A 23,647-nucleotide genomic window follows, 5' to 3' on the forward strand; every position below is an offset into this window, starting at 1 on the left:
CTCAGTGAAGAGCTGTTTGGCATTCTGCATGATTTTCTCTCTCTCTCTTTTTTTTTCTTTTTGGCTGTGCTGAGTCTTAGTTGCATGCAGGATCTAGTTCCCTGACCAGGGATTGAACCTGGGCCCCCTGCATTGGGAGTACAGAGTCTTAGCTACTGGACCACCAGGGAAGTCCCCTGCATGATTTTCAAATGTCCTACTAGAGATTCATGTCGGGAAGAGAATATATACATAATGATTAAAACCTAGATCCTCTGTGTTACAGATAAAGTAGGCTTTGTTATGAGTTTTCCTGGACTGCAATTACCACGTAAACCAAAGAAAGCCTTTCTTATTTGCATAGAACCTTATCAAGAGTTGTTCATCTCAGAAAGTCAAGTCACTGTGTCCATGTTATTTGAATTTAACATAAAACATATCAGCTGCTCCTATTATTGTTAAATAGTTCTACAAATATCTACAAATATTTAAGAGAGCAAAAGATAACATAGAATCAAAATATTCCTGTCTTATTTCTATTGTTCTATTCTTTTTAAATTAATCACTGCAGATGGTGACTGCAGCCATGAAATTAAAAGATGCTTACTCCTTGGAAGGAAAGTTATGATCAACCTAGACAGCATATTGAAAAGCAGAGACATTACTTTGGCCACAAAGGTCCGTCTAGTCAAGGCTATGGTTTTTCCAGTGGTCATGTATGGATGTGAGAGTTGGACTGTGAAGAAGGCTGAGTGCCGAAGAATTGATGCTTTTGAACTGTGGTGTTGGAGAAGACTCCTGAGAGTCCCTCGGACTGCAAGGAGATCCAACTAGTTCATTCTTTGGAAGGAATGATGCTAAAGCTGAAACTCCAGTACTTTGGCCACCTAATGCAAAGAGTTGACTCATCAGAAAAGATTCTGATGCTGGGAGGATTGGGGGCAGGAGGAGAAGGGGACGACAGAGGATGAGATGGCTGGATGGCATCACTGACTCAATGGACGTGAGTCTGAGTGAACTCCAGGAGTTGGTGATGGACAGGGAGGCCTGGCATGCTGCGATTCATGAGGTCACAAAGAATCGGACACGACTGAGCAACTGAACTGAACTAAACTGATTAGCTATTAAGTATAGATACAAGCAACTGACTGCTTCATTATGTCTTCTAAGATAGTTTTCCCAAGTATTTGCATTGAAATCCATATTTGTTTCTAGTATTACTGTTAAGGAATATATTAATTTTTAAAGTTTTATATACATAGGTAGATGTTATTGTTTAAATATTTATTTCAGGATAAGTAAAAGTGATGCCGCAAAATATTTGTTATTACAGGGGAACTTTGGGTCCAGTAAGATTAAGAACCACTTGTATAAAGGAAAGAGCATGAGCTGGGAGTTTGACAAACATAAGATAAAAGATATCTCTTTGGACTACATGATTTGAGTAGTTTATTTTTGTTCTGAGCTACCATTGCCTCATCTATCAATCACAGTCATTTCTGGGAGTGCTGTTAAGAACTGCTATTTCAGACAAAATAGCACAGGTTAAGTAGTAATGATAGGTGTTCAACAATAACTCCCTTCTCAATGCTCAAGCTGTGCTTCCCTCCCCCACTTAGCTTTACAAAAAGGCAGGAAAATTAAGATAGGAAGCAGGAAGTATAAAGAATACAAAAGGAGAAAGGGAGTAACAAATCATGACCAGTACCTAATATTTAACTATACCCAGAACACATTGTTAGTATCAGATGTGAGAAGGTTTAAGTTACATTCTGGCCCTAGATCAAGTTACATTCTGGCCCTAGATCATGAAGAACAGGTTGTTAATGCCAATCACACAAACACTACTACTTAATGCAACATATGGCTATGCAAATTGTTCTAAGAATGGATACAGAATTATTATTTCTTCAATCTTGTTACTGTGTATCCCTGTAAGACCACTTAAAGTTAACACTGTAACTTAAGAACCTGTGACTTTTACAGACTGAGATATAGATCCTAGATTTTAGCCTTTTTTTTTAAGGTTGGAACTTTTCCTCTATGTGTGCTTTGATTATCTCCATGGAAATTTTTATACAATAGCAGATGCACTTTCTGGAGTGCTAGTGTTCTTGAGCCTCTTAGCCACTACTAATTGGATCCAAATACATCCCTAAAAGGCAAATATTCTATCACTGACAAGATCTAAGATCCTTTCTACCCTTTCACTTATCTGTAGAAGCCATAGGACCTCCCTGGTATTAGCCATGTCCAAGCTTCAACTTTCTACTCCACATTTTAATCACCAAAACTTCAGAGTACTCAGTACACCCCAAACAGAAAAGCTAGAGTTTCTAAGACAGTGAGAAAAAGAAGCAGTTTTTGGATCACAATACAGAGAAACAGTGGCAGTCATCCATTCTCAGTTGGCTTCCTCTTTTCTTTACCTTGGCAAGTATCTAGCCCAAAACTATTTGTTAGTTGCTTTACTGAATAAATAGTTTCAAGGAACACCTTTAGATGTACACCAAAATTCACAGAAGCATTAATTACAATTGCCAAAAAATGGAAACAACCTAAATGTGAATAGACAAAGGTGGTGTGGTATATACATACAGTGGAATACTACTCGGCCATAAAGAAAAAAATTTTGCCACTTCAGCAATATGGATAGACCTGGAGAGTATTATGCTAAGTGAAACAAGTCAGACAGAAAAAAAGAAATGCTATATGATATCACCTATATGTGGACTCTAAAAAAAGTACAACAAACTAGTTAATAAAGAACAACAAAAAAAGAACAGGCTTACAGATATAGACAACAAACTGGTAGTTACCTGTAGAGAGAGGGAAGGAGGGAGAGAAAGAGAGGGATAGGGGACTAAGAGGTACAAACTACTATATATAAAAAATAATCCACAAGGATACATTGTAAAACAGCAGGAATATAGCCAATATTTTATAATAACTAAAAATGGAACATATCTTAAAAATTGTGAATCACTGTGTTGTATACCCGAAACATAATGCTATGACTCAACTCTAGTTCCACTTTTTTAAAAAATGAATACCTCTGGTTATGTCAGGTGATAGGGGTTTATCATAAGGAGACACAGGGAAGCAAAAGTACAGGAAATATTTTCAGAAGACAGGCTTCTTAGAAATTACTAAAAATTGGCTCATTGCCATTAAAGACACACTATCAGCTCTCCTGACATGAATGACACTCTGATGGCCCTCTGTGACCCTGAAAAGACTGCAGTGACTCTTGTCATCTCCAGGCTTCAGTGTCAGGTCCACTTTTTTGCTTCTGCTACTACCAACTGTACAGAACAGATATATTGTATGCTCCTAATTTGGTTAAAAGTAGAAAGGAGGTTTACATCCCCATAGATATGTATTTACTTTCACACACATACTTATAAATTCACAAATTTTATTTTTCTATAAAGATGGTCAAAAAAGTGGCCAAGCCAGATGCTTCTGGGGAAAGAGGACTAGGGAACTATGGTTCCCACCCCACCCCCCACCCCCACCAAAAAAAAAGTGGATACCCTTTCCACTAAGTGCATATATTATTTTTTCAATTAAATTAACAATTGGTTTTAAATAACATTTACTATGTAGCTCCACTGTGGACTTCTGCTTCAGAGAGTTATTTCTGCTTGGAGATTTAGTGAACGAATAAAACAAAACCACAGAAACCATTTTCCTTTGGTGGCCTTTGGTCAAACATAGATATGCTCATTAACTGCTGCTGCTGCTGCTAAGTCGCTTCAGTCATGGCCGACTCTGTGCAACCCATAGACGGCAGCCCACCAGGCTCCCCCATCCTTGGGATTCTCCAGGCAAGAACACTGGAGTGGGTTGCCATTTCCTTCTCCAATGCATGAAAGTGAAAAGTGAAAGTAAAGTCACTCAGTCGTGTCCAACTCTTAGCAACCCCATGGACTGCAGCCCACCAGGCTCCTCCATCCATGGGATTCTCCAGGCAAGAGTACTGGAGTGGTATGCCACTGCCTTCTCTGGCTCATTAACTAAGAGCCAACAAATGGAAGGGAAGGTAGGTTATAATTAATAACACTGAAGAGGAGGTCAAGAGATGAGACAGGCTGGATTAGGAATATATCTTATGTATTGATTATAGCCGGAGAAGGTAATGGCACCCCACTCCAGTACTCTTGCCTGGAAAATCCCATGGATGGAGGAGCCTGGTAGGCTGCAGTTCACGGGATTGCTAAGAGTCGGACATGACTGAGAAACTTCGCTTTCACTTTTCACTTTCATGCATTGGAGAAGGAAATGGCAACCCACTCCAGTGTTCTTGCCTGGAGAATCCCAGGGACGGGGAGCCTGGTGGCTGCCGTCTATGGGGTCACACAGAGTCGGACACGACTGAAGTGACTTAGCATAGCATAGCATAGCATTGATTATAGCTCTCATGTTTATATCTAAAAAGTTTTGAGGTAACTACAAAAGAACTTGTGTGATACCACAATCCCAAATGTCTAAGAAACATATTTGATATCACAAAAGCAGAAAATGTCTTAGCTCCTAAAATTTTATTTCAATTCATATTACTGTACCTTATTGAATCAGTTACATGGCATTCTATTTCCCAAGATTTTTACTGAGTTTAAAACACTTCATCTTGGTTACCAAAGAGGGAAGATAGAAGGAGAGAGAGGGATAAATTAGGAGTTTGGGTTTAACATACACACACTACTGTATATAAAATAATCAATAAGAACCTATGTATAACATAGGGACTTCTATTCAATACTTTGTGATAACCTATATGGGAAAATAATCTGAAAAAGAAAAGATATATATACACATATAACTAAATTGGGCTTTGCAGGTGGCACAGCGGTAAAGAATCCACCTGCCAATGCAGAAGATGCAAGAGATGCAGGTTTGATTCCTGGATCAGGAATCAGGAAGATCCCCTGAAGTAGGAAATGGCAACCCACTCCAGTATTCTAGCCTGGAAAATGCCATGAACAGGGGAGCCTGGTAGGCCATAGTCCATAGGGTTGCAAAGAGTCACACACAACTGAGCATGCATGCACACACTCCTCTATAAAAACCTTGCCTCTGACTCCTGTTGGCACAGAACTCCCCTTCTGGTTTTTGCTGCTGCCCAAATCAATTTTTGTTCAAATATACTCAATTTTAATAAGGCTCAGTTTATCTTTTAACAGAGTAAATGGGGAAAGAATCACAGTATTTTTCCAGGTAAAGGGAAGAATAGACAAAAATCAGAGAACTAAGAATAGTCTCACGTTCTGTACAAGCCATGGAAGATATCTTCAACACCCCTAAATCAAGAAGTCTCGGGCTACATATTCTCCCCAGTGTCCTCTCCAACAGGACTCCTTATCTGCTGTTCATCTGCCTTTGTACTACAGGACCTACACTGGACCAGAGACGAGCACTGATCCACAGGCCACCTTTGCCCCACCTGTCCTGTACCCTGACTCACCAACAGAAACTCATTCTCAAGCAGTTCAAGTTTGAGACAGAGTGGGACACAAATACAGAGGCCAAACCTCAAAGACACAAAGAGGAGGCAATAAGGGCCTTAAAGGAGCAAAATCAAAGGAGAGGACAGTCAAGAACAGAGTAAGAGGGACTTCCCTGCTGGCGCAATGGATAAGAATCTGCCTGCCAATGTGGGAGACATGTGTTCGATCCCTGGTCCAGGAAGATTCCAAATGCCACAGAGCAACTAAGCTTGTGCACCACAACTACTGAGGCCCCTCACCTCAACTATGAAGCTGGAGTGCTACAACTACTGAAGCCCATGCACCTAGATCCTGTGCTCAGCAACAAGAGAAGCCCTGCGATGAGAAGTCCTCACACCACAGCAGAGGGTAGCCCACACACGCCACAACTAGAGAAAGCCTGTGCAAAGTGACAAAGACCCAGCACAGCCAAGACAGATAAAAAGTAGATCAATCAATAAATAAAATTTAACACTAAAAGAGTAAGAAGTAGGGAGAGAGTGGCAGAGAGGGAAGGTAAAGGACTTGCTCTTGGTTTCCCAGAGTCTAAAGTTACTGCTTTCACTCAGACAAGCATGAGTGATATTCCAGCAGTCTACAGAACTGGACTGTCCAGCTACAGAGGTGATTCTGGGCTTCCTCACCTCCCTGTATGTCCTAACAAATACATACACATTGTCCAAGGTAACCTGAGTGTGTCCATCTCTTAGCACATGCATTCAGGATGTCTGGAGGGGTGGGTGCAGGGGAGGGATGGCAAAGGGGCCACCATCTGTCTGTGAGGTAGCAGAGGCTTGGGGAGGGGTTCAGACTTGATTCTACTGTTGTTTACACACCTACTTCAGAGGATCTCCAGAACACAGAGCAACAATCTTAAATCCATTTCTTATCCTCCTCATAGCAACGAGGTCTATAGGACAGTCTGGTGAGAGTAACTTCCCACTTCTCAAAACGAGTTACAGCTCCTGTCGGGGGGCAGGGGGCGGGAGTTGTTTCTTTGATTTTGCTTGCATTCTTCATATAAAACCAAGGCTGATGCTCAACAGGCATAGTGAGCACACATAATGATTGTAGTATATTTAGAACTTCTCAGATAGTACTGCGCAGTTCCAGAAAATACCATCCTATTTGACTTAAACAAAACTTTATGAAGAAAACACAGCAAATGAATAGTCAGTTGTGTTTCAACTTGATAAAACACCAGCCAGGGATCACTCCTCTGCTGAAAAACAGTTGAGTTATTCTTATTGCCTACAGAATAAAACCTATACACCTTTAAGGACGTTTGTAATCTCACTACTGTCTACATCTTCAGCTTCATCTCCTACTGGATTCATCATCTATTTTTTAAAATTTTTATTGGGGTGTAGTTGATTTACAATGGCACCGCACTCCAGTACTCTTGCCTGGAAAATCCCATGGATGGAGGAGCTTGGTAGGCTGCAGTCCATGGGGTCTTGAAGAATCAGACATGACTGAGCGACTTCACTTTCACTTTTCACTTTCATGCATTGGAGAAGGAAATGGCAACCCGACTCCAGTGTTCTTGCCTGGAGAATCCTAGGGACAGGGGAGCCTGGTGGGCTGCCGTCTCTGGGGTCACACAGAGTCGGACACAACTGAATCGACTTAGCAGCAGTTGATTTACAATGTTGGGTTAGTTTCAGGTGTACAGCAAAATGAATCTGTTTGACATATACATATATCTTCCATCATCTACTTTTATTTATTAAACTTTAATGGAGCATCTAAACCATCTAGCAACTCTGAAAATGAGATTTTAAGGAAAAATATCCTCCCAGCCCTCAGTAAGAGATAGGGAAGTAACTAAATGTGCTAATGCTATGTTAAAATATGCAGTTGTGGGTATTAAACATGGCTAGGTTGACAGATTCACAAAGAAGGCTTCTTAGAGGAGGTGACAGTTGAGACTCGAGAGGTGAGTAGGAGCTATCAGAACAAAAAAGTGAGAACATCAAGAGAAAAGGCACAGAGGACTTAAACAGTTAAACATTCTGGATTTAAAAGGTGGTTAGGACATGAGACTTAAGCACACACGAGGCAGGACTCTAGACAGGCAGGCCAGACTAGAAAACATTTGGCTGGTGGGGGTTATTTGTAAGTGCCATGGTCTGAATGCTTATCTTCCCTCCCCTAAAATTCAAATGTTGAAATCCTAGTGTCAATGGGTGGGGTTTTTGGGTGTTGCTCAAATTTTGAGGGTGGAGCTCTCATAAATGTGATTAGTGCCTGATCACAGAGGCTCCAGAGAGATCCTTAGCCCTTTTCACCAAGTGAAGACACAGAAAGAAGGTGCTGGTGATGAACTAGGAAACTGAGCCTTCAGGGGTAACCATGCCAGCACCTTGATTCCCAGCCTGCAGAATTGTGAGTAATAAGTTTTTGTTTTTTAATAAGCTACCCAGTTGGTGTTACTGTTTTATAGCAGCCTGAAAGGAATAAGACAGTAACTGGGAGCCCTGTAGTTTTTTGAGACTGGTATAATCAGAGCATCAATATTAAAATAGAGGATGGGTATGGGACAGTTCCTGGCAGTCCAATGGTTAAGACCCCCACTTCCAATGCAAGGGCAAGGTTCAGTCCCTGGTCAGGGAACTAAGATCCTACATACTGTGTGGCACGACCAAAAAAACTTTTAAAAGAAAAAAAATAAAGGATGGGTGGAATCAGGGAAATCATATTCAGGGTGCCCCTTTAGAATCTGTGTTGTAATAGACCACTGTCAATGCCTTCCAGTCAAAAGCCACCAGGAATTCTCATTTCTAGTTTACTGTCCCTTGCAACAAAGGAGACAGCACACCATGGAGAACTGTGGGGAGAGTCTGAGTAGGAGGGTATTAGACAAGATTTGGGCTTGTGGCAGGTGATGTTAGGGAAGCTTGGACTTGCTGTCAGGAAGTGGGGCCAAATCTATGACTCAATATCCTAGTAAACTTATTAAAAGGTGGGAAAAAATGTCAAAAGTAAAGCTGTGGTTGGTAAAAGGAGCTTCAGTCAATTATATTAGTCAAGGCAAGGGGATGTCTGATTATTTTTGTGGTACGGACAATGTTTGCATTTTTGTCTGTTCAGACATGATTACAGAGTAGTCTTATTTCTGTCTGACCCATCACAGTCACAGAATGGTCCCTTCTGATGCTGATGTTCTATGAAATTATCATGTCCAACATGAAACCATCATGACCTGCCTGTGAGCATCAGGTCAGCTCCCAGATGTCAGGAACTGACTTTCTCTTTCTCACACTCTTTTTGCTCAGTGTTATTGGGCTTGCTTCATAATCCTCGGATCTCAATGATAAAGTGCACACCAAACTCCCAACTCCTTCATTTACCTGTGTTTTTACTCTTTTTCCTAGGAGAGCAGCATACAAGTCAATGAGCCCCATTTTGTTCTATCTTCCTATATTTCTCATATGGGAACCAGAAAGACACTGTTCAACTTGCCAGTTATCTGCCATTGCTGGGAAATGATCAAGTTTGCATCACTGTTCACAGTCTCCAGAAAGTGCCACGATGACAGAATACTGACTTCCACAGGGGCTCAGGGCTGGCGTCAGCAAGTTGAGAAAAGCAAGCAGTTTTAGTTTCTGGAAGGTTTCACGAGACAGCACCCCATACACTTAACTTACTTAGGAAGCATTCTACTTACAGAGATTCCAGCTTTGCAATTTCTGGAATTTGTGGACACGTAAACATTGGATCCAAGTCATTTTTACTTAGCTTCTCAGTCTTCATACTTCACCCTCTTACTACTCCCCAGTGAAGATATGAGTGATGCTCCTCATGCCTAACCCCCTCAAAGACTAGTTTCTTTCCTCACACTATAGTATTAAAAAAAAAAAATTAACACATACATAAGATACCAGTATTGTAATCAGTACTAAAGCTTTATGCTAAAGATTCAGGCTTTTAAATACCATATTTTCATGAAGAATCTTTTACTCAACATATTTTGAACTCCAACTATGTTTCAGGTACAATTCTAGGCCCTTGTGGGCTGCATCAGAAAACAAAATAGACAAAATTCTTTGTGGAACTTATACCCTAGTATATGGGAGAGGAAAAAGACAAGTTAAATATATACAGGATGCTAGTATCAATGGAGGAAATTAAGTGCTGAAGGGAACAGGAGGTGCTATAACTTAGGAGTTTTGTTCCCTCTTTTTTTAGGGGTACTGTAATTTTAAATGGAGTGATCGGTACCAGTCTCAGTGAGAAGGCGATGTTAGAGCCGACTTAAGGAAGAGCATTCTGAGAATTCTCTGGTGGTCCACTGGTTAGGACTCTGAGCTTCACTGCTGAGGGTGCAGGTTTGATCCTTGGTCAAGGAACTAGGATCCCTCAAACTGGGTTGTATCTGGCCAAAAAAAAAAACAAAAACAAAAAAAGAAGAGCATTCTGCTAAAGAGGGATAGCTTCTGGGAAAGATGCAAAAGCCCTAAGGCTCTAGAGTTCAAGGACTAGCCAGGAGGCCATACTGGGTGGAGCATAAAGAACAGAGATGACTGAGTGGCCCCAGGGCCTGTAACCATCAATGGATGTTGACTTTTGCTCTAAGTAAGATGAGGAGCTATCAGTCTTGAACAGAGAAATGAGATATGAAATGTTATCTCACTGGAGATGGCAACTTTTGAGTTTGTTATAAAGGAGAAATGGGGTAATAGTGTGGAGGGATGGGAGCAGGTGACAAGAAAAAGTTTGTTTCATTTTTTTAAGACAAATAGCATGATTGCATGTTGAATATACAGCTTGAAATTAAAAATCACACTTTTTGCCTTTTCTGCTTCCCAAGTACCTTGTATTTGACTGCTTTAAGTATTGAGAGACAAGGGGCCGTATTTGCTTGACCCATTCAATCAACAAATTATTTAGTAGTTACATCACATACAAACTAATATAACTAAATCAAAGTTAATCATTTCAGAAATCTTTAGAGGTTTCAGTTTCTGGATATGTAAAGTATCTAACAAAATTTATTTCTTAATAGCTTTCAAATTCACTCTTTTCCTGCAATCTTTCCACATAATAGAGAATTAAGAAAACACATCAAGACACAAACTGCTTGTCAAACAATTACAGTGGTTCAGATAATCAAAATGCCCTTCAACAAGTTTTATGACCACAGCTCAAGAGTGTAGTGACCAACTCAAATGAATCCTCAATATTTTAAAAGATGGTGTTAAACTTTTTGTAAGAGTGTCCCCATATTTATGAGTTAACTGTTCTTTTAGATGAGATTTTTTTTCCCTTTACTGAATTGCTCGTTTAGCTGTTTAGAAAAATGATATCAGCTGTAAGAGTTTTTTTTGCATAATTGGCCATCTGTTTCAAGGTAATGATTACAGACTGCACCCTGCAAGCAACCCATAGCTTTCGTTAGCTTCCTCCTTCAGGAACCAGGAAATAGGTGAAATCCATAATTATCAGATTCACAACAGCCTCTTTCTGAGGCAGTAAGTATTTTTGTGGTTGAGTCTGAGGCTTTTCTTGAAAAGATCATTTGTTTAAAAAAGAAGTTTTGCTGGTTTGTATTTGGAATTCAAATGAAGTTACTGAGAATCCCATGGCTGCTACGTAGTGAACTTGGAACCAGGAAACACTTCGAATCCCAGCTCCACCCCACGCCAGTCCCGTGACTCTAGGCAAGCTGCTTGGCTTCTCAGAGCCTCACTTAGCTCAATGGCAAAATGAAAAGAATCTTGCCTCAGTGCAATGGCAAGGATGGGATGACCACCATGTAGACTTACATGCCTGGCACAGCCAGGGGCACATTATAGACTGCCAGTAAATCCACCTGGATCTGCTACACCTGCCATCAGGTCAGGCCAAAGCCTTCCCTTTCTTCCTTAGCAGAGAAAGTACAGCTCTTCAGACAGTGCCATTTGTATCCTTAGAGCCACCTCTCTAGAGAAAAGGCAGGACTTCTGAGATAATCATATAAAAGGGAGAAATTTTTTGTTTGGGGGGTTTCCTCCCCACTGACATCTCAAGTTTATACCACTATTCCTCTTGCTGGGAGGATGGGATGACAAATGGATCTCACTGGTGTGCATTTTATTTTAATAAATTACTTGTTTCAAAAGTAACTATTGAGGACTTTCCTGATGGTCCAGTGGTTAAGAATTCACCTGCCAATGCAGGAGACATGAATTCCATCACTGTTCCAGAAAGATCCCACATGCCATGGGGCAACTAAACTCATGTGCTGCAATTATTGAGCCCATGCACTGCAACTACTGAAGCCCACAGCTTGAGCCCATGCCCTGCAACAAGAGAAGCCGCCACGATGAGAAGCCCATGCACCACAGCTAGAGAGTAGCCCCCGCTCACCACAACTAGATAAAGTCATATGCAGCGATGAAGACCCAGCACAGCCAAAAATTAACTATTTTAAAAAGTAACTATCGAAATACTTTGACATATACTATGATGATGCATATATACTTTATCCTGAATATACTTAACTCTTTTTAATCCAAATGGAAAACCTGCATATAAACGTTGTTTATATACATAAATACTAACACATGGGGCTTCCCTGGTAGCTCAGATGCAAGGCAGGAGACCTGGTTTCAATCCCTGGGTCAGGAAGGTCCTCTGGAGAAGGAAATGGCAACCCACTCCAGTATTCTTGCCTGGGACATTCCATGGACAGAGGAGCCTAGCAAGCTATAGCCCATGGGGTCACAAAGAGTCGGACACGACTTAATGACAAGACAACAACAACATACTAAGATATATGCCTAGGGTTACAAAAATTTATGAACTTTGATAAAACACATCATAATACCCACTGTTTGTCTTGAAATTCTAATGCAAGTCAGCGCATTGGAAACCAAAAATGCTGAACATGGTTGTCAAGCTATTACTGAGACACCCTGGAAAACGTGGGAAGCAATATAGCAATATAACCTCATGGAATTTGGAGCCAGGAAAAACCCTGATTTTAGAGACTTCCCTGGAGGTCCAGTGGTTGATTTCACGCTTCTGCTGCAGGAGGCATGGGTTCAATCCCTGATCAGGAAACTAAGATCCTACATGCCTTGAAGGGCAGCCAAAAAAACAACCTCACAAACACATGTAATTTGAAACACAAATGAAACACAAATTTTGAAAATTTTCTAAACCTCAAAGCATTAATTTTCTATCTATGAAGCAGAGCTAATAATAATACTTCTCAGGTATTAAGTGGATTGAGTAAAGTCATGCATCTTGAGCTCAAAATAATAACACATTATGATGACAAAGACTTAATGCAAAGTAAATAAATCTGGAGTCCCTAGTTACAGCAGAGAAGTTTAAAGTTCTCAATTAAGAATGCTAACAGGCTCACTTAGCTTAGAACCCGGAAGATCCAAGTTTAAATAATGGCCCAGCCTTTTTGTTACTAGTTATGTGACCATGGCCAAAGGCCAGTCACATTTTACCTCAGCCCCCTCATTTAATTGTTAAGTATTAATGACATTATTAATAGTTACTATATATAAAGCACTGACCATATGCCAACGCAATCTGATGTTTATCTATGTGCTCCAGTCTTCACAATAACCCTTCAAGCTAGAGGCTCTTACCTCTATTTTACAAATGGCTGAAATTGAGAGAAATTAAATTTGTTCAAAGCCACCCAGCTAGTAACTGGTAGAACCTGGATCCACAGCCTGGTTTATCAGTCTCCAAATCCTGTACTTAACTACCCAAATGACCTAACTCTCCTAGGGAAAATCAAAGAACATTACTCCTGCAAGAGTACTTTGTGAACTGAAACATCACAGAATGGGCTTGTGATTTGCCTACCCCTCAGTGCCTGGGAAACCTGAAAGGCTAGCTTCAATCTCTTTCATCTCATCTTGGAATTTTGTCTTTACCTCAATTTCACTTGAGCCGATCTGATAAACAACATTAAAGGACAGACAGCCAAAGACAGTTCTATGTACTCCCAAGAGTTCAGGGCAACAAAGTGTTAGTCGGTCAGTTTGTGTCTGACTCTTTGCGACCCCATGGACCGTAGCCCGTCAGGCTCCTCTGTCCATGGAATTCTCCAGGCAAGAATACTGGAGTGAGTAGCCATTCCCTTCTCCTGGGGATCTTTGCCACCCAGGGATGAACCCAGATCTCCTGCATTGCAGGTAGATTTTTTACCCCCTAAGCTACCAGGGAGGTCTTCAAGGCCTCAAGACCTTGTGCTTCTCCTTGAAATGTGGACAAAATACTTTCTTGGACTAACTCCTCACACCTGCATTTGCAGTTAGCTTGTTAAGTATAAAAAGTCACATAAATGTCTCCTGAAACTAGCTATAACAAACTCCAGTTGCTGGCACACATGCCATCAATCTAATTAAGGCAAATTTCAGTCCCCTTTCAAGGATACGGTGTCAAATGTAGAGCTAGCCCCTCTGAAATTTCTGTCAACTAGTCCCCTGCAGTTCAGTATAACTTACTTAGTTATCCACCCTTGGAATAATAATCTTCTTGGAAACACCAAAGTGTTGGTGCTGGACATGACATATGAGGGACAAAGTGGGGCTCAGTTTGGCATCACCTAGCCCCTCAATCCTGGAGATTCTCAGCGTGGCCATCTCACCCCGGCAGAGGAAACAGGAGGGCAAGGTCCAGATAAAGTGAAGGGTGTTAATTTACCAACCAGATCTCGACGCTGGAAAGCCGCTGAAGCTGCTGAATCTGGGGCTACTAGAGTCTATTCATTTGCATGAGGAAGAAAGGTCGTCCCGCGTTTCCCAGAAGCCAGATTGAGCCTGGAGAACGTGACTCTCTCCGGTCCTGGGACTGCCGTTTTCCCTTCACAGTAAAACAATCTGGCTGCCCCTGGGGCGCTCACGAGGGACCCCGTCCCTCTTTCGACCTCGGAATCGGGGAAGCGCAGCCGGAGCCAATTTAAGCCTGCGCAGCGGGGGTGGGAGATGCTGAGCCCCAGCGCCTGGCCCTTACCTCCGACGGAGGGATCTCAAACACGCCCGCGATCTTGGCGTAGAGCTCCTGGATACTGGAGAAATTCTCCACTCTGCCCGTGGCGCTTCCGTGGGCCAGCTGCGTGTGGAAAACCAGCCTGCGGGCGGGCGCCGGAGGGCTGGGCAGGCTGCGGACAGCCGCATCCGTATGCTCGCCCTCCACCAGTCGGGAGGTCTCCTTGGTGTTGAATTTCTTTTTTCTCCGCAGCCCCAGGGGCATCTTGCCTGGCCGAGGGCGGCGGCCCACCTGCGCTGCCAGCGGGCTGCTGCCTCCTTGGCCGGCCCCCTGGACTTTGTGCCCAGCGGCCCGCCCGCTCGAGGCAGGTGCAGCCTGGGCTGGGCCAATAGCAGAGGGCCTTCGGCCGGGCCCCGTCTGGTCAGGGCCCCCTCCTCCACTGGGAGGAGCTGCACCTGCAGGCGGAGGGGCCACCAGCCCTCTGGGATCTGCGAGAAGAAAAGTTGGACCTCAGGATAGGGAATGTTGCCTGCCTTTCCCGTTCTACAAAGATCAAACCATCAGCCTCTGCTGCTGACCCTACCCCTACCCCGCGCCCTGAGGGGAATTCAGGATGCGGAAACAAGGAAGCATTCTGTGCTTTGGAGAGTGTCCCTAGATAGTTAAGATGCATATCTTAAGGAATAATTTCAGTGAACCCAGACTCTTTCATCTTCTCTTACATAGGAAAATTCTACAGTCATTAATTTGAAATGTCTGTTCTTTGTGATTAGCAGTAATCTTTTGATATTCCAGTACATGTTTTTATCCAACAGAAACACTCATATATCGTGGCTCCTCCCTTACCTCTTCTAAGCAGTTTCTCAGAGCTATCTGAGAGGCTGTCTACTCAGCTAGAGTAAGGTCCTCAAGTGAAACTTAACTCGAAACTTTCAGGTTGTGCATGTTCTTCAGTTGATAACCCACTCCCTCATCGCATTTCCTAGCTTCTTTTCCCTCTTTAAAAAATAAAAAAAGTTGGCTCAATTTCTATAAAAGCCTTAGGATGCTGATTCTACAGAGCACCACATCTTAGGATACAACATGATGGCCCTTCTGGTGACAGTCATAAACGTGTGGTAGGGGCTCACATGTTTGTGGCCAGGCCACATGCTTTCATGTCTGTACACAGAGGATAAGAATTTAAGTGGAAGACAATCTCCATCTTTTTTCTCTGTACCATTGGAGAAGGCAACGGCAACTCACTCTAGTACTCTTGCCTGGAAAATCCCATGGACGGAGGAACCTGCTAGGCTACAGTCCATGGGGTCGCAAAGAGTCAGACACTTGAGCGACTTCACTTTCACTTTTCACTTTCGTGCATTGGAGAAGGAAATGGCAACCCACCCCAGCGTTCTTGCCTGGAGAATCCCAGGGACAGAGGAGACTGGTGGGCTGCCGTCTATGGGGTCGCACTGACGCAACTTAGCAGCAGCAGCAGCAGCATATACCCTGCAAGGCAGAATTGGAAGGAAAAGTTTTGAGATTAGTACCACATTAGATTTATAGTCACATACCCTCAGCTGACCCCTCAACAACTCTCAGTAATCCTTGTTACTTTTTCCTGGGTACCTTTCTCTCACCAGTTTCCCTGGTGGCTCAGATGGTGAAGCGTCTGCCTGCAATGTGCGAGACCCGGCTTTGATCCCTGGGTCAGGAAGATCCCCTGGAGAAGGAAATGGCAACCCATTTGAGTACTGTTGCCTGGAAAATTCCATGGATGGAGGAGCCTGGTAGGCTACAGTCCATGGGGTTGCAAAGAGTTGGACATGACTGAGTGACTTCACTTTCACTTTCTCTCCCAAATGTTCAGCACTCTACCTAAGTGATTTCTCCACCTCTGCCCTCCTTGGTCTCTGCAGAAAACCCTGTTTCATTCTACAGAGGAAACTGAGGCCATTCAGTGTGACTCCTGAACTTCCTCAATTCCCAACCCCTTGTCTGTAACTCCACTCACCTCCTTTCTCCAAACTCTGAAGAAATCTCTTCTTTTTACTTGACCCTTGTTCTGATCTCTTCATTCCTCAAGGGTCTCTATGCTTAAGCTACCAGCTGACTCTTGTTTCTCCTCCCCACTCAGTGCCACGCACTGATGGTCAAAAGTCCAAATATTTTACATTGTTTTCAAGTCCTCCACACCTCCACCCCTGCAGTCACCTCTACATTTTCACAACCAAGCAAAACAGCCTTAAATTATTAGCTGCATTTCCTCAATTCCTCTTTGCTCTTAGACTCACTGTGATCAGACTTTACCCCCAAGTGTCACTGAAATTGCTCTTACTATGGAAAGCATTTAGTCATCAGATACGATAAACACTTTTTGGTCTTTATCTTACTTCAACTTTTGGAGTATCTGACTGCATTGACCACCTTTATTCTTAAATCATGCCTCTGTTTTGGATTCTGTCTACTGAAATAAAAATGTACAATATGGGAGTTCTGAGTTTCTGTTTTATTTGGAGATTTACTAAGGACTGAAGAGCGCCGAAGAATTGATGCTTTCAAACTGTGGTCCTGGAGAAAATTCTCAAGAGCTCAGTTGGACAGCAAGGAGATCTAACCAGTTAATCCTAAAGGAAATAAACCCTGAATATTCATTGCAAGGACTGATGCTGAAACTGAAACTTCAATACTTTGACCACTTCAATACTTTTCAATACTTTGATGTGGCTGACTCATTGTAAAAGACCCTGATCCAGGGAAGTTTGAGGGCAAGAAGAGAAACAGGTGACAGAGGATGAGCTGGTTGGATGGCATCATCGACTTAATGGACAGGAGTTTGAGTAAACTCCGGAGGATAGTGAAGGACAGGGAAGCCTGTCATGCTGCAGTTCATGTGGTGATGAAATGTCAGACACGACTTAGTGACCGAGCAACAACAATAGCCCAGTGCGTGCAATGTGAAAGTTGAACCATAAACAAGACTGAGTGCAGAAGAACTGATGCCTTCCAACAGTGGAGAAGACTCTTGAGAATCCCTTGGACTGCAAGGAGGTCAAACCAGTGAATCCTAAGGGAAATCAACCCTGAATACTCCTTGGAAGAGCTTATGCTGAAGCTGAAGCTCCAGTACTTTGGTAACTTGATGCAAGAGTTGACTCATTGGAAAAGACCCTGGTGCTAGGAAAAGTTAAAGGCAAAAGGAGAAGAGGGCAGCAGAGAATGAGGTAGTTAGATAGCATCACTGACTCAATGGATATGAATTTGAGCAAACTCTGGGAGATAATGGAAGATAGAGGAGCCTGGTGTGCTGCAATCCATGGGGTCACAAAGAGTCAGACATGAGTTGGTGACTGAACAACAACATAGCCCAAGAGACAGCCCCTTAGATAGCCTGAAAAACTGCTCAGATGAGGGGGGAGATCAGTGTGTATGTGATTTTGGCAAAGGGGGTAGGTACATGCAAGCAAGCACACATCTCAGTAGAAGGTTGCTGCTAGACGTGTGGAACCTTCATTAATGGTTTTAGTGCTTTTCTAAGTGTGGGAAGATGCAAGAACCCAGGTTTATAAAAAAATTTCCTCTCAAAATATTTGACTATCTGAAGCCTGTTCTACCAGTGTTCCCAAAGCCTTGCTCTTAATCTGTGTCCTGATGTCCTTTCAGGGTGTGTTAAAGGTCAGCAGCTGCAGTGGCTAATAACTCAATTCCAGTTGTGATATCTACAAATTGGTATGAACTCCTCTCTTCTTGAAATCGCTAAGATATCTTGAAATCCCTGCACTTGTCAGGAGGTGTCCTTCATTATTCACATGATAGGCTGCTGGGAACCTAAAAGTTTCCAATTTCTGGAGGAATCAGGTAGAGAGAAAAGACAAATGTTTCAATTCTGCTTACAAGGATTGTTTTTTGTTGTAGTCCTTAAGTCCTATCTGATTCTTTGTGACCTCATGGTCTGTAGCCTGCCAGACTCCTCTGTCCATGGGATTTTCCAGGCAAGAATACTGGAGTGGGTTGTCATTCCTTCTCCAGGGGATCTTCCCCACCCAGGGATCAAACCCATGTCTCCTGCATTGGCAGGCAGATTCTTTACCACTGAGCCAACTGGGAAGCCACTTCTTTTCCCTTAACAAAACACATTTTCACTCCTCATATCTTTTATTGAAAATACAACTTATACTTCTCTTGCATACTGAAATGTTTCCATTATTATTTCTAGTAGCTTTAATACATATTTTAATTAGAATTCTCAACTCTTGAAAATCAATTTCTAGTGAAAAATAAGAAGTAAGCACTTAAGAACTTTTACATTATCATCCTATACATGGGCAAAATTTTAAATATTATTCATAATGTTTAAAAACATGTGCTTTCTTATAGAAAATGTCCCAGTGTTGCAGCAAACATACTTATTAATAGTCCTAAATATCTTTAGTTTCTCTGTAAAAGAAACCCAATGTTCAGTAATTAATGTTTCAGTATCTTATTTTATTTGAGAATGACCTAGTCAATAAACTTTCATCATTAACTTAATTTAGTAAAACTCTAAAATTTTAAGTTTCTAAAATCTGAGAAGCTATTTTTAAGTAGATATGCCTAAAACATAATTATTCCTAAAGAGTTTACCTAAATATTCTTATCTTATTTACATTTAATTTACTTATAAACAATGTTATCATACCAAGTGATTTTTCTTCCTTATAAATTTTGCGCCGGATATAATAAGGTCTTATTTGACTTCTAGTGAACCTAGGTACAATCATACTATTATACTTAATGTTGATAGCTCTAAAGATATGTCTGTATTAAACCAACAAACTTAAACTAACTTTAATAATAAATATTAATTTAATACTGAATATTTCCCAGTTCATATGAACCTGAAATTCATTTGGGTTGGTTTCTTTTATATTTCTCAGAATTTATGTAAGCACTTAATTTTTGTTAAATCAACTAAATAGAACTCATTTCCAAATTAATTTTGGTTAAACCATCTGGAGGTAGAGACATATCGTATCTCTAACATACACACAGACATATATATCCATGTAGACACAGAGATCTCACAATTTGATTTTAAAACTTAGCCATGAATCAAGTATTACAATATAAAACTCACTAGTTTATAAACAACAATTGGAATACATTAAGTTTACTCACCTGAATTTAAAAAGGCCTGTCCCTTCTTTTTTTCCTCAGTCTCAGGAGTTGGAGATGGTCTAGGATAAGAGATGAGTTCCTAAGAGCCCTGGTAGAATATACACATCTCAAGACACAAAAAGAGAAATGCAAGTTTCTCCTAGAAGGACTTGTTCTCTTAGGATCAGGATTGTGAAAAGACATTTCATCAAGCTGGCTTTTTTTAACTTAACTGCATAAGCAATAAAAGAGCCCATTTTGACCAGTTGAGGGGACAAAATTTCCTTTAATTCTCAATTAAGTTGGTACTTGTAAATATAAGTTTTGTATAACCTGACTTGAGTGTTGGTGGGAGGCTGGCTTTCTGACAACCCTCATTTAGGAAAAATGTTAGGCCAGCCTCCCACCTAGTCAACCAGACCACTCAGTGTCTTTCTGAGAAAACTCCAGTATCTTTCAAATGGAGAGCCTGTTCTATACCACTAAACAAAACTTTGGTTCATCAACCAATAATTGGAAGATCTAAGAACCAGAAGAGCTTACTCCAGTTTGTCTGGACACACCAAGGAGGTAGACACTCACTAGGGGCCCTGCTGGTACCAAGGCTCCAGCTCCACATAGAATTCAGGTAAAGGAGAGAAGTCTACTCTAGGTCCCTAGTGTTCGTGCCAAGTCGCTTCAGTCGTGTCTGACTCTTTGTGACCCTATGGACTGTAGCCCGCCAGGCTCGTCTGTCTGTGGAATTTTTCAGGCAAGAATACTACAGTGGGTTGCCATGCCTTCCTCCAGGGGATCTTACCCTCTCTGCACCCACCCAGGGTTCAAACCTGCGTCTCTTACATCTCCTGCATTGGCAGGCAGGTTCTTTACCACTAGCTCCACCTGGGAAGCCCCTGGTTCCCTTAGTGGTCACCAAAACTATCAACTGAAATAAAAACACTGAATGTGAGAGCTCTGAGTTTCCGTTTTATTGAGAGACATAGGACTATAAACCAGGAGACAGCCTCTCGGAGGGCTCTGAGGAACTGCTCAAAAGAGGTAAGGGGGGAGGTCAGTGTATATGTGATTTTGGCAAAGGGAGTACATACAAGCAGGCACACATCTCAGTAGAAGGTTGCTGCTAGTCATGAGGATCAGATATCTTCATTAATGGTTTTGGTGCTTGTTCAATTGTGGGAAGATGCAAGAATCCAGGTTCATAGAAAATTCTCCTGAAAATATTTAACTGTCTGAAAGCTTGTTCTGCCAATATGTGCCAAAGCACAGAGTACCTCACCCTGACCTCCTGTCAGGATGTGTTAAAAGTTAGCAGCTGCAGTGACTAATAACTCAATTCTTGTAGAGCCGAATGGTGATCAACCTTCACTAGTTGGGGTACCTCTCCTGTCTTTGCTAAGTGCTACTCTCGAGGAACTGTGTTCTGTGAGGCATTTTTTCTTGGCCATCTTGTCTTCCTACCCTACATACTCTACCTGATTGACCACTTCTAGTCTTCCAGTTTCAGCAGATGTTGTTGACCTCCAAATTTGTATCTGCAGTTCAATCTACCAGAAAGAGAATGCACTGTAGGAGACTAAAATTGAGATTATACAAACTCATCCTTTCTCCTGAAAATATCTTTGTTTCTCCTGATTTCACTAATCATGATCACATACTCTGTGGCCCAAACCAGACATATTTGAGTCATCATACCAAGCTTTTTCCTTTTCCCTAACCTCTTGGATCAATTCAGGCCTGAAATTTTCTGTTTTTCAGATTGAGGTTCATGTGTGCATACATATTCAGTCATGTCCAACCCTTTGCAACCCCATGGACTGTAGCCCACAGGCTCCCCTGTCCATGGGACTCTCCAGGCAAGAATACTGGAGTAGGTTGCCATGCCCTCCTCCAGGGCATCTTCCCAACCCAGGGATCAAACCCACATCTCTTATGTCTCCTCCATTGGCAGGAGGGTTCTTTACCACTAGCACCACCTGGAAAAGCCCAATATTACCCTTAGACCTGAGGAAAAGATATGGACTCCATAGGTTCAAGGGATATGGTCACCCGGAACTCATGCCCTCCCTTCTAGAACATGCTCTGGATACCCAGGATCCTGGATTTCCCGGCCCAGGTGGGCCCAAGTCTGGTTCCAAAAACTGCATAGTTTTTTCCCAGGGTCAAGGCAGGCCCACACCTGATGTGCACAAAAGTATGCCTGGGTGGGGTGGGGGGTGGGGGGCGGTGGCCCAGGAGCCACTCTTTGCACAGTATGAGGTGGGGAAAGGGGAGGAGCACAGAGCAGAGCTTCAGAGGAATAGAATGGGGTAGTCTTCAGGCATAGACCTGTTTCTCCCCATGTCCCGCTACACTCCTCTATGTAACTGGGAACCTCAAATATTGAACCTGACCTTTTAGATCATTATTAAAATGTATTGGTCACATAGGAAGCTAGAACATACATTATTTGACAGTTTGTTTTAAGCAATTATTTTTCAGTAGTTAGGATATGGTATCTGGGTGTCCATGTCCCACATATATGCCTGCCCTGACCTCATTTTCCTCCCCAGGTCACTGGACCAAACTCTGCTGCTGCTGCTAAGTCACTTCAGTTGTGTTTGACCGTGCAACCCCATAGACGGCAGCCCACCAGGCTCCCCCGTCCCTGGGATTCTCCAGGCAAGAACACTGGAGTGGGTTGCCATTTCCTTCTCCAATGCATGAAAGTGAAAAGTGAAGGTGAAGTCACTCAGTCAGGTCCGACTCTTAGCGACCCCGTGGACTGCAGCCTACCAGGCTCCTCCGCCCATGGGATTTTCCAGGCAAAAGTACTGGAGTGGGCTGCCATTGCCTTCTCCGGGACCAAACTCTACCATGAACCAAACCAGATGCCAGAGGAGAAAGAAAGTCTTTGCTAATATTGTCGACACTGCAGATGTCTCCAGGAAAAATTGGAAAAAATGAAAGTTGGGTCTAGAGAGGCTGGAATACCAGCCCACTTAACCCCATCTATTGTACCAGAAATAGTTCTATCCAAAGTCACATATTTTAATCACTCAAGAACTGTATTCAAAACTGAAAATATTAATTAGTTGGCATATAAGCCCTTGATGACTCTTCAGTTTTGAACTTGCATATATGCTCACTTTTTTCTTGTATGGGAAATTGTCTACCTAACCACATAGTTTCTTGAGGGTAGAAAACACGTTTCACATTCCGTTTTGGTATCCTCTCCAGATTTTCATGTAGAGTTGTATATGTAATGCTGCTGCTGCTGCTGCTAAGTCGCTTCAATCGTGTCCGACTCTGTGCGACCCCATAGATGGCAGCCTACCAGGCTCCCCGTCCCTGGGATTCTCCAGGCAAGAACACTGGAGTGGGTTGCCATTTCCTTCTCCAGTGCAGGAAAGTGAAAAGTGAAAGTGAAGTCACTCAGTCGAGTCCAACTCTTAGCGACCCCATGGACTGCAGCCCACCAGGTTCCTCCATCCATGGGATTTTCCAGGCAAGAGTACTGGAGTGGGGTGCCATCGCCTTCTCCGTGTATATGTAATATATATCAGTAAATATGACTGGCTATAATAAACTGATCTTTGTTTCTTCCTACCTAAGATAAATGATTAACTACAACTAATCAAAAACATTGTCTTTGCTTTATATCTAGGCTTACACTTCAACTTAGGTTATTAATCTGTATTTCCACTCAGTAGCATTTCATGTTTCTAGCCTAAGTATGAGTGAGTCACAAAAAAAAATTCTAGGATTAAATTAATATAAACTTACACGTCCACCAAAAGCAATAATATTACCTTGTTTGAAAGAAAAGGTGTAGTCATCAGATGAATCATAAGACAGATTTACTAACTTGTTTTTGTTTTTCCCAGGAAACATAACCTCTAATTACATGTAACATTAGGAATTGTGAAGAAATACACACTGCCCACCAAAACACACACTACCCAACCTCCTCAGCACCCTTCCCTTCCCCGACCCCAGTTATATATGTATCCAATAAGCAAGTACTTGGGAGAAAATAAACACAGGATTTGTTAAACCATATGCAGTTTTCCCTGGAACTAAAGATAGTGTGTTTTATAGTTGCATGGCAACAATGAACAACTGAAGATGACAAGTAGGCA

The 23,647-nt window shown here is 42.2% G+C and overlaps 1 protein-coding gene and 1 non-coding gene across 2 annotated transcripts in view; both read right to left on the reverse strand.

The window, feature by feature from the left end:
- Nucleotides 1-14,694, reverse strand: part of GIPC2 (GIPC PDZ domain containing family member 2) — a 99,603-nt gene extending 84,909 nt beyond the window's left edge. The window contains 1 exon segment of the mRNA NM_001080279.1: nucleotides 14,436-14,694. Within this exon segment, the coding sequence (NP_001073748.1) occupies nucleotides 14,436-14,675 (240 nt within the window). The 5' untranslated portion in view covers nucleotides 14,676-14,694.
- Nucleotides 98-170, reverse strand: TRNAG-CCC (transfer RNA glycine (anticodon CCC)). The gene has a single exon. It is a non-coding gene; the product is annotated as a tRNA-Gly (tRNA).
- Nucleotides 14,695-23,647: the final 8,953 nt, after the last annotated feature.

The sequence above is a fragment of the Bos taurus genome, chromosome 3 (assembly GCF_002263795.3).
Source record: "Bos taurus isolate L1 Dominette 01449 registration number 42190680 breed Hereford chromosome 3, ARS-UCD2.0, whole genome shotgun sequence".
Taxonomy (NCBI): Eukaryota; Metazoa; Chordata; class Mammalia; order Artiodactyla; family Bovidae; genus Bos; species Bos taurus.